Raw genomic sequence first — 11,421 nt, forward strand, 5'->3', positions numbered from 1 at the left:
TTCCTCAGACTGACCATTTGGTGCTATGTTTAACCCTGATCTCCTCCTGATGTGATATATATATATATACTGTATCACATCAGGAGGAGATCAGGGTTAAACATAGCACCAAATGGTCATATATATATATATATATATATATATATATATATATATATATATATATATATATATATATATATGCGCATCTAATATATTTCTGTATGCTCAACTCATATGGAAGCCCTGACCTTTTTCGTTGATTTGCAATATTATTATTTTTTTCTTTGTTGTTTTGTTCTTAATTGCTTTGAAGAAGTTGGAAGTTGAGTTTATTATTCGAGTTTGCATTTTTGTAAATGTCCAATTAAAGTTAAAAAATAAAATTAAAAAAAAAAACTGTGTCTGTGTTTCTATTAATTTGATTGTACACATTTTGTATATCCAGTCACCATTGAGTTTAATTTAAAATGGTTTACTTGAATAAAACAATTAGCTTAAGTCCACTCACTGTGTTATTGGTGACTATAATGTTTTAAAGACAGCTGCATTTATCAGTATGAACAGTGTAATCGTAAAACTTAAGAGAAAATAAAAACGTATTTATTTAATATTTATTCTTCTACTTACCAACGTCTTCGCGCACTTATTTTGAAATTCCTCCAACTTGCCCAAGTTTATCTTCCGGGTCGAACGGACTAGAAGGAAGAAACTCGCAACGAGAAACTGCTGTCAGTACTTTTACTACTTAATATTTTGTTTTTATTTTTTTCTGGTAAAACTTGAGGGGATAGTTTATTTGATGCGTATATTGACTTTTGTGCTGATATTTTTTAGTAGTTTTCCACCTCCACGTACGCTTGTTGTAACACCTGTAATCTGAGACTGGATTGGTTACAACAGTATAATATGATTTAATGCCTGAGAGTCGCGTGTTTGATGTTCACAGATTAATTATTTAAAATAACAATGTTTTAAATTAAGTAAAAAATAACAATATAATTATGCTGAATTTATTATTTTGTGGCCAGTCTATTCATACGCAGCGCCCCTCATTGGCCAGTTTAGGTGACGTGATGGATGTACCACGTGACCTAAAGTTCCGTCAGTTTTATTTTAGCTCATATTTATTTTTAGCTACCCGGCTAACCCTTTTATTTTAGCCCTAACCAAGGAAATAGCCTAAAATTTAAGTTTTTTCGTATATGTATTTTTAAAGGTGGAATTTGCCGTGAAAAGGTCCGTAAAACGTGCCCATAGTCCTCGTAGGCTATTGATACGTTTCCGTATCAATAGATACTTCCTATTTTGTTTCAGTTCATGGGTTTTAGAAAGATTGAATGGGTAAATCTGCTCCTAGAACAGAACATAAAGCAACGTCTGTACATCTGTCTCAGCGGGAGGATGAGTGACTTGACTGTACTTTATAAAACTCTGGACCAAACAGATGAGAATAGTAAAAAAAAATATATATATATATAATGCTTTATTTGAGCATTTTCTGTCATTGTATCAAGCTGTCATCCTGGATGCAATAATGAAAAGAGGGGGGGGGGGTGCTTAAGAAAGCAATATTATTGTTATTTAATATTGGGTTTTTTTTGTTTTTTTTTAAATATACGTTGCTATACATTTAAAATGATCTGATCTTATTTTTCATGGTAAGAAATATTAATACTACTTTTATATTATAGGTAATTGGGAAACCTTTTTACCTTTGTATCTGTGTCACCCCTGGATAAATTGCTCCCTAATTATTTGCTCATGCTGCCAATGTCATCTGGTTAATGACGCACTATATCACAGAGTGAACAAAGAGAGACAGTCATAGGCAGTGAGAACACATACATTCCACTTCTACTATGGGATATAGATGGGAAAAGACTGGAGTTGCATTATTCTATCAGCTGTGAGGGAGCATTTCTAATGTACCATCATTTTACCAGATCCTTTAAATTCTAACCCTAACCCTAACAAAATATAGTCCTCCATAGTAAGAAAGAAAGAACCCAACAAGATCCACATGAACAAGCATTTAGCGACAGGAGGATGGGATTTTAAAAACCACAGAAATTGGTTAAAAGTTGCAAACTAAAGTGGCCAAAAATGGACTGTAAAAGTAATATAAAAGGTTCAAAGTGTCAATAATGGAACAATTAGTTTAAACTGGCAAATAATGGGCATGACAAAACCGTGAATGTAGTTAAATTGGGGAAAAATAAGCATTAATTATGGTGAAATGAGGTTAAAAGTCACAATATTGGGTCAACATTAGGTGTGAAAACTGGTGGAAAGGGTCTATGAATGTTGAAAAAATGTCTTGAAAGTGGAAAAATTTGCAGAAAAGGCAAAAAATTTTCATGGAGAAGTGGCAGAAATGGGAGTGATGGAGCAAAAACGCATTAAAAGGAGCAAAAATATGGCAAGAAAAATAGGTTAAACTATGGCGAGTTTGGTGTAGTTGCAGAAAAATGGTAAGAATAAGCAAAAATGGGATCAAAATGTTCAAAAATATTCCTCTTTCTCTGGCGACCCCCTCCCAGTCTCTCATGGCCCCAATTGGGGTCCTGACCCGAAGATTGCGAACCCCTGCTTTAACCAAAACGTCCTCTTGTGCTTTACCCGACAGGAAATGGCAGCAGAAAAGCCTTGGGCTCTGATCTCAGAGGTTAGTGAAAACGGTTACATCGAAGAAGCCGTGGACATCATGGGGGCCAACTTCAACCTCATCTGCCACAAAGACTTTCTCCTCAACCCACAGCTGCACGGTCCAAAGATCCAGAGTGTGTTTGTGTGGAACAATGATCCTCCAGTGCAGCACTCACTGCTCAGCTCACTACCGTCACTTAAAGTGGTCGCCAACGGAGGCGTGGGCATCGACCACCTGGACGTGCCGTACATCACCAGCCTGGGTGTGAAGGTGTGCAACACACCGGATGTGGTGAACAATGCCACTGCAGACATGGCCATGGGTCTGCTGCTGGCATCAGCCAGGAAGATTGTTGAATGTGAGAAACCCTCCGTATTTTAGTGGCACAGGTGGTCGGAACCTTTTAGATCAGATATGGGTGTCTTAGAACACAAATTACTCCAACAAAAATACCATTGGAAAATAAACACAAGATTATGCTAATTACACTCTCAGTAACTGACTGCTGCAAAATATAGTGATGTAAAAGATTTGTACCAAACAATATTGTTATACATTTAAAAAGATTGCACTCTATAAATCAAAATACAGACTTTTTTTTTGACGCGACAAATGCTCAAGAGACACTTTTGATTCCCAACCCTTTGGAAATACAAATAAAACGAGTGGAAAATTATGTCTTTGGATGTTTTCGATTCAAAAAGTTAGAATATAATATAAAATGTGAACAAAAACTTAGAATCAAAAAGTGCAAAGACCAGTGGAATGACATTGAGCTGATTGCAGTCAGTGGATTAAGGAAAGGTCTTGCAATCTAGTGTTAGAAAAACTGACATATATAGTCAGTGGCAAAGCTGAGGAATTTTATGAGAATTTATTTATTTATGTATTATTTAATTTTATTTATTTTCTGTATATTCCTTCTTATCTATGATCACTTACTTTTTTATGTCTTTTTGCCTATAATATTGTATTGCTGAGGGAGGGAGGCTTTTTGTGAAAAAGTCAATAAACAAATTGTGGGCAAAAAAAAGTCGCCATGGAAACACAGTATTAATTAAAATTGACGTTGAGCAATATAGGTTTTTATTTGTATTGATAAAAGACTCTCAAATTAGACAAAAAGTCTTTCTTCTACATCCCTCCGTAGGCCATCAAGTCAGCATTGACCCAAAAACCACACATATACCCCTATGTTTGATGGGTGTTGAAGTAACGGGATCGACTATAGGAATCATCGGAATGGGGCGCATCGGATACAAAATCGCTCAGAGAGCAAAAGGCTTCGACATGAAGATCCTCTACCACAACAGACACAGAAGGTATTTACTCCATCAAAGCTACACGACAGAAATAGAAGATTCAAAAACAAACATTGTTGTTGTTGTTGTTGTTTAGAAGTGTAGAAGAAGAGCAGAGTGTGGGAGCGTGTTACTGTCAGAACATGGACGACCTTCTGAAGGAGTCAGACTTTGTGGTGCTGGTGGTGAACCTGACTGCGGAAACCAAAGGGTTAATCAGCCACAGAGAGTTCTCCCTCATGAAACCCACAGCCACTCTGGTCAATGTCAGCAGAGGTGAGAATCTCTGGTTTCCAAGGACTTTCCATGTGGGTGGAAAAAAAACCCTTTGAAACAATTGAATTATTTAAAGTGATACACATTTAAATCATCAAATGTACAACTATTTATATCATGACAGAGAGAGAGTGAAAAACAGGTGTAAGTCCTACTTTAGGTAAATTTGTAAATTGGGTCATAACCCCATGTAGGGTCACCTGGAATTAAAATGGGGTCACCTGAAATGTCAGGTATTGGATAGAAAAAAATTAACTGATTAAATGCACATTTTCAAATTTGAAACTTGAAAACCACTGCTCTAAAATGTTTTAATTTGTAGTTACGACTATGTCGTTTTTGTATGCAAGATATTTTATAATAATCAGTTGGTTATATATATATATATATATCTTATACCCAGGGCTCTTAAAGTGAAAGACTAGAAGCAGAAATATTCATTTTGAAGTGTGTTTTGATTTAGTTATTTTTCCTAAATGAAATAGTACTGTGGCACAACTGTAGTAATGTTAATTAATGTTATTTTGTGGGTTCCCCCGACCCCCCCCCCCCCCCCCCCCCAACTATATAAAAAAAGTATGTACTGTATTTGAATTACTGTATTTATGCATCTGTGCTGGAATAATTGTAAGTGTGAGTGTTCTGGTTTTTATTTCAGGTCTTGTTGTGGATCAGGATGCTTTGGTCAAAGCTCTGCATTCTGAAAGCATCCGAGCTGCAGCTTTAGACGTAACCTATCCTGAACCTCTGCCCAGGTACTTCCTGTGTTCATCAATTAATAGAAATCGAAGAAGAAATAGACAAACCAGTCAGAAAATAATAAATATACTCTCTAATTCGTCAACCAGGTTGTACGTAAACCCAAAAACTCTTCTGGGATAAAAGTGAAATAAATAAATTGGACGTATTTCCTTCCTTCTGTTGTGTTTGTGCAGAGATCATCCACTCCTCCACCTGCCCAATGTGCTGATCACTCCCCACGTCGGCACCAACACTTACACCACCACCAAGAAGATGATTCAGCAGATGGTGGACAATGCTGTAGCAGCAGTAAAAGGCCTGCCTGTTCCTAATGAAGTCCGTCCTGAAGGGAAAAACTGATTATTATGGAAAGAGTGAGATCGAGAAATGCTCAATGACCGATTTGTATGATTGAAATAACTTTTATATACACATTTTCTTTGTTTCTTTGAGTTCTCTCTTTGTCACAATGACTAAAGTGACTACAACATGAATTAAATAAATTGCTTTTAATTAAATGGATGACTTTTAGTGTCATTACAATGAATGCACTGTTGGGTGAATTTGATAAATGCAAATAAAATGAATGTATTGTATGTAAACCATTGTGCCTCACTGTCTTGGTAGCCACATTTCATTTATTCTATATGTTCTATATATTCCATCTACAATTTCCTTCAGTTGTTTTTAAATAACTAGCATAGGGATTGATGTATTGTATCACCACATTGCTCACGTCAAACAATGTGTACTTGAAGGTGTTGATTTCATGTTCATGTAATGACAGTACTAACTTACAAAAATCCAACAATAACCCACAAAATGCGTATTTTTTGTTGATTAATTGAAAATTATTCCAATTTTTGGTCAAAAGTCTTACCAAAAATGGGGGGAAAAAAAAGAATAATAAGCAAGCGCTATTATATATACCTTAATATATGTAGATAGATTGAGGATATGATGCTTATAGCCTTACAATTACGTTTTTAACTTTAATATGTTTTTATGGGATTATTCAATCACAGTCCAGTAATTTCTAATAAAATACAATATAAACTAATTTTCAATTGATTTATTGTTGCTCATGTATTTCCAGTGTTGGGAATAACTAGTTATTTTTGTAATATATTACTAGTTACAATTAAAGTAACTCAAGTTACAAGCACATTTAATTTAAGTGCATATTTGCTTCGTTTTCTCACTGTTCGCAATTATTTGAGGAAAAAAAGATGACCATTATAGTTAAATATAACTTATGGGGAACAAAACAACAGAAGTATTTGAAACAAAACTTAGACCAATGTTATTCCAACACTATCAGTGTGATATAATTAGTGTTCTGGATCAAAAGTAACTCAAAGTAGTGTAACGCAGTTACATTTAAAATAAAATAAAAAAACACTAATATTGTAATACAAATATATTACATTTTTATCCCAGTAACTAGTAATATAAATATATTACAAGTTTAGAGTAACTTACCCAACACTGTTTATTTCTAATACACTCGGATGGCCAGCATGGTTGAAACACGGTCTACATTTTTTTTATATAGTATGTTTTATGTAGTTTGTCCAATATATTTAACAAGAATTAGATGGCAGAATTTGTTTATTCACGATTGGCATTAATGACAAAGATGAAGCGAAGTTGTATTGTTTTTATTCAGGCATATTTATGTGGTCCTAAAACCGCCACTTGCATCATCACCAGTCGACACGGGAGACGAGGAAGTTCATAACACACACGGCGCTTAAAACCAGGAGGGAAAATAAACTACAAACATTTAGAGATTTTGCTGTTTATAATATCTTCAACATTAGTCTGTGTGTGGCTGTAATCTATATAGCAACATGTTTATCTCCTCGGACAGCTCGACGCCTTGTTTTAAAGATTTCACCCTCGTCATGGTGAGTGAATGAACTGCTGCGTGGACCGAAACAAATAGTCACCGAGTCACACCAAGAACTGATTTTTGACAGATTTTTTCTGTGAGATAGATAAAGGCTTGCTAGTGGAAAGTACATTAATGAGTTCGTGCATTTACATACCTTCTGTCTGCTTTAAACGTTAATCAGAAGCACATGTTGACAGGCAGATGATTTCACTGAAAGTTCTGTTGTTTAGTTTGACGTTGCTGCCTGAATAGAATAATTAGTTAAAGTTATATAATAACTACTAGATCACTGCTGTGAGAAACTTTATGAGTTTGATGATGTCAAAGTGTGATTTATTTGTTTATATTTAAGAGGAAAGGAACTGCCAAAGAAAACAGATCAGATCTGGATGCAGTAGATCTGCAGTTGACCTCCATAACTAGATCTCCAGGCTTTCTGTCCCTGGTTTTGAGATTAAAAAATGACGACAGGCAGGGATTATTTGGTCTTTTAGGATCTCACTAGAAAGCTGTGACTTGGATTTAATCCGATGTCATTAATGATCAACCTTTGTGTCCTCGAGGCCTGCTGTCCTGTATGTTTTATTAGATGCAATCCACCTGTGCCATTATCCAGCTCTGCAGAAGGCCACATTTACTCACTTTAACAGATTCCGACACAAGCGTGGGATCTTTTCTTTAGTACAAATGTAAATTATTTGTATAATGTTTTTTTCACTTAACAATACAACAAATTTTGCCCACAATTTAGCCAAGAATGTCCCCAAAAACCTTGTTCCATGGGCCAAAATTACCCCCAAGTTCTTTGTTAACAACTTGTTATCCTCTAGACATAATGTATATATACATTTCCTTAGAAACTGTAGGTCTAATAAACTATTTTTGAGGTTTTCTTTTGTGTAATATGTACAGGCTGTTAAAAGCTAAATAAACGTGGAGTTTCCCTACATCTGTCTCCTTCTTTCTTTATTAGAATACTGTACTACGGTACTTGCAAACTTCCCTGAAAAAGAAAGGGTGAGATTTTCCTTCATTTGCATTTTAATTTATACAAATATGAAAGCTCTAATTACATTTTTTTTCATGCCCCCACCCCCATCAATTTTAAAGGCAGAGGCTACCGACATTCTATTCGTATGCAGCACCTCTATTTGGCAAGTTTAGGTCATGTGACAGGTCAGTCATTGGTCAGTTTAGGTTGCATGACTAATACTGAACCTCACCCTAAACCTAACCCTACAAATTGTTGCGATATTGGGTTATAACCTAACCCTAAGACGCTACGTACTTGTACTTTGGTAACCGTACAAATAGACACTTTTATTATTAAAATGCCCCCATTTTTTAGACTGCGGGGGCTAAGATTACCCCCGTAATATTATCTTTATTTCATACCCTGTGTCTATCAAATATCTGTTCTCATGTATGAATAATATTAGATTTACTTCCTAGGTTAGCTTCATTCTCTCGCAAGTTTAGGCTAATATTTATTTTCAAATAAAACCAGTTAATCTCTTTCACTTTTTCTGTATTCCCTCCTCTAGCCAGCCGTGGCAGTCGGTAATGTGGGTCAGCTTGCCGTAGACCTCATCGTGTCCACCCTTCACATGAACAGAGTGGGCTACATACACACAGACTGTCTCATTCCCATGGCAGGAAACGATCCCTACGCCAACCGCCAGGACAACACAGTGGAGCTGCACACTCCTGCTGAAGGTAGCAAACACCAAACCCAGCCAGTAGAAAGCCTAAGGGCTCTCTTTAGTTTGTGGATTAATACAGTATTGCTACAATGTCTCAGGGAATTTAAGCAATGGAATTTTATTTATTTGTTTATTTATTTTTGCATTTCACAGTTTACACATCAGATGAGCAGAAGCTGGCAGTTCTTCAGATCAGAGCGCCGATCCTTCAGGTACAACAACAGCTTTGTGACGTCATTGTGGAGAATGATCCAGAAACGAATTATCAAGATAAATCTCTGTCATTTAGTCTTTTTTTTTTTTTAGCTCTGATGCATGTTTGCATCATCAGTAGTTAAGATTATGAGTGTATTTCCTGCTAGCCACTTCTTTTCAGAGTCATATTTATTTTCTTCTTTCACAGTCCAAAGTTCCGTGTAGTATCTAATGTTTCCAGTAAGATTGAATGGGTGTGTGTGTTGGACTGGTGATAAATCGGCATAGGCAGAACAAGTCGTAATAGTGCTTAAAATGTTTTGCAAAGACGTGTAACCCCTCTATTATCCTTTGGGTCAATTTGACCCCAAATGTCTATCACTCAAAAAATAGTCAACTATTATTTATTTTTGCTTCATATTTCATAACTTTTCCTAATTTATGGTTACCATTGATTAAGCATAAAATTAGATATTTTTGCATATTGCACACATTGGTGTTCCTCTGGGGTCAATTTGACCCCAACGGTGAAATGTTAGTTAGGGTTAATCATGAATAAATAATGCTTCCATGTTACAGTGCTCCAAACTATTTAAAAACTGAATAGAAAGTTATCTCCAATGTTAATTTTCACACAGACAAAGTCCAAAAAGTTTCGTCAGCTGCTCGTTTCCTGGATCAGAGCGAGCGGATTCTCCAGAACCGTGGTTCTGTCCAGTAGCCACGCCTACCAACGAGACGACCAGCAGCTCCAGAGGTAAACAGACGCCAGCCTCCAACGTGCATCAGCTGATCAATCTTAGTCATACTAATAAAAAAACGCCTTCATGTCATCACGTTAGCACACCTTTGAGGTACCTGGTCACTCCGTCTCTGATGAAGACAAACGCAGACACTCTAAAGGAGCTCGGATGGAAAGAGATGGAACGCATGCCGGCTTTTCCAGGACTGAGCAACCCCGACGCAGAGATGCGGCTCTGTATCCCTGGAGGTGGAATCACCAAAGGACTTTACACAGACAGGTAAAGATAGAAGCAAATCGGTCTTTTCTTGTGAACCTGAGATTATAGATATGGTTGGATACAATCACATGGCATAATTATCCATTAAACACTCTGAAGTGGCCTAAACTGTAAAAGTACAATTTATTTATTTTATTTTTTTTAATGTATTTTCTATATTTCTAAATACTGCAAGATTTAGGACGATGTTGTACAGAATTTGTTCAAATTATCTTCCGTTTATGTTGTGATGCATTTGTACAGAAGCAGATTAGGGCCAATTTTGATGGAGAAAATAATTTTGGGCAAATCAAGAATAAAGTCGAAATGTCGAGAATAATGTTGAAATTTGAAGATTAAAGTCGAAATCTCGAGAATAAAGTCAAAATGTCAAGAATAATGTTGAAATTTGGAGATTAAAGTCGAGATTAAAGTCGAAATGTCGAGAATAAAGTCGAAATTTGGGGAATAAAGGTTATATATAATATAATGGCGAGATTAAAGTCGAAAAAAGGAGATTAAAGTCGAACTTTCAAAAAATAAACTCAAAATACAATATCGTGATAAAAGTTGAAGGTTTGCTATTAAAGTCAAACCTACGGAAGCTGACTAGGGCCAATTCACCATAAACGACAACAGTCTCCATCAAAAGTGGCCCTAATCTGTTTCCGTACAGATCTTCAATCAAACTTGACTAATTTTTCCTTTTGAACAGATGACGTTTTTGGCAATAGCTCTTCAATGTCCTTTTAAGAGATTACAACACTGTGTTTATGAGCTAATAAAGAAAGAATCTCTGTTATTAAACCCAACTTTGATGCATAGTTTAACGCATTCATCGATAGACGGCATTTTGTAGAGGGCCACAATCTGCTATTTGTTGTCATATGGTGAATTGGCCCTCGTCAGTTTCCATAGATTTGACTTCATTAACAAACCTTCCACTTTTATCAACATACTGTATTTTGAGTTCATTTTCAAAATTTCGACTTTAACCTCGACATTTCTACTTCATTCTTGATTTGCCCAAAATTATTTTCTTAATCAAGTTTGGCCCTAATCTGCTTCCATACATTTGTGAGTTTGACATTGTGAAAGTCTATTTTACATACTTCTATTTTTTATGTCATATTCCTCAAGTTGTGAGCAAGATCTCCCTCTGGCCGTGCTGCTACTCTTCTGTTCAGAAGGAGACAACATCCCTGATGCCTTCACTATCGTCAATCATCTGAACGACTGGCTCCACCTACTGGACGAACATGTGAGCAACAAGCTTGATCCAGGATCAAACTTTAGTCTAATTAATGCTAATGTTGCTCTAATCTTGTAACGTTTGTTATTACAGAGCCAAAAGACCAATAAATGGAAGATACCAACTTCATGGAGTCTCCTGTTTGGGAGTGGAATCCCTCCTGCACTCTTCTAAAAACTCTGAACATACTATATATATATATATATATATATATATATTATGTTTAGCTGTTTCTCAGCTTTTTATTTGTAAGGAAACCCAGAAAAGTCTGCTCTGATCTCTCAGAACTATGTATTGATATTGCACAATATTTAACACAGGCCAATGTTTTACATCTTTTTTTTTCTGAGAACTTTCTTCCAATGTGTAAAGTTAACAGGAAATGTACAAAAAAAATAAAATCAGTCTTGTACGAATGAAATTTAA

The 11,421-nt window shown here is 35.8% G+C and overlaps 2 protein-coding genes across 6 annotated transcripts in view; both read left to right on the plus strand.

Moving 5' to 3' along the window:
* LOC114472662 (probable 2-ketogluconate reductase) overlaps positions 1-5,457 on the plus strand; it is a 13,691-nt gene extending 8,234 nt beyond the window's left edge. For 2 of the 5 annotated variants that reach the window (XM_028461978.1, XM_028461975.1), the window contains 5 exons: positions 2,609-2,987; positions 3,780-3,951; positions 4,028-4,206; positions 4,865-4,961; positions 5,142-5,457. In XM_028461978.1, coding sequence (XP_028317779.1) covers positions 2,609-2,987; positions 3,780-3,951; positions 4,028-4,206; positions 4,865-4,961; positions 5,142-5,307 — 993 coding nt within the window. In that variant the 3' untranslated portion in view covers positions 5,308-5,457. Of the gene's footprint in view, positions 1-650; positions 711-2,608; positions 2,988-3,779; positions 3,952-4,027; positions 4,207-4,864; positions 4,962-5,141 lie in introns of those variants that run through there. The other 3 variants (XM_028461977.1, XM_028461976.1, XM_028461979.1) reach the window with 2 other exon arrangements.
* Positions 5,458-6,650: 1,193 nt separating this feature from the next.
* Positions 6,651-11,411, plus strand: psmg2 (proteasome (prosome, macropain) assembly chaperone 2). The gene is made up of 7 exons (XM_028461982.1): positions 6,651-6,857; positions 8,389-8,560; positions 8,701-8,759; positions 9,381-9,499; positions 9,585-9,764; positions 10,884-11,004; positions 11,089-11,411. The coding sequence occupies exons 1-7, from the start codon at positions 6,801-6,803 to the stop codon at positions 11,167-11,169; spliced, it is 789 nt and encodes a 262-aa protein (XP_028317783.1). The 5' UTR covers positions 6,651-6,800; the 3' UTR covers positions 11,170-11,411.
* The last annotated feature ends 10 nt before the right edge of the window (positions 11,412-11,421 follow it).

Source organism: Gouania willdenowi, chromosome 11 (assembly GCF_900634775.1).
Source record: "Gouania willdenowi chromosome 11, fGouWil2.1, whole genome shotgun sequence".
Lineage (NCBI taxonomy): Eukaryota > Metazoa > Chordata > Actinopteri > Blenniiformes > Gobiesocidae > Gouania > Gouania willdenowi.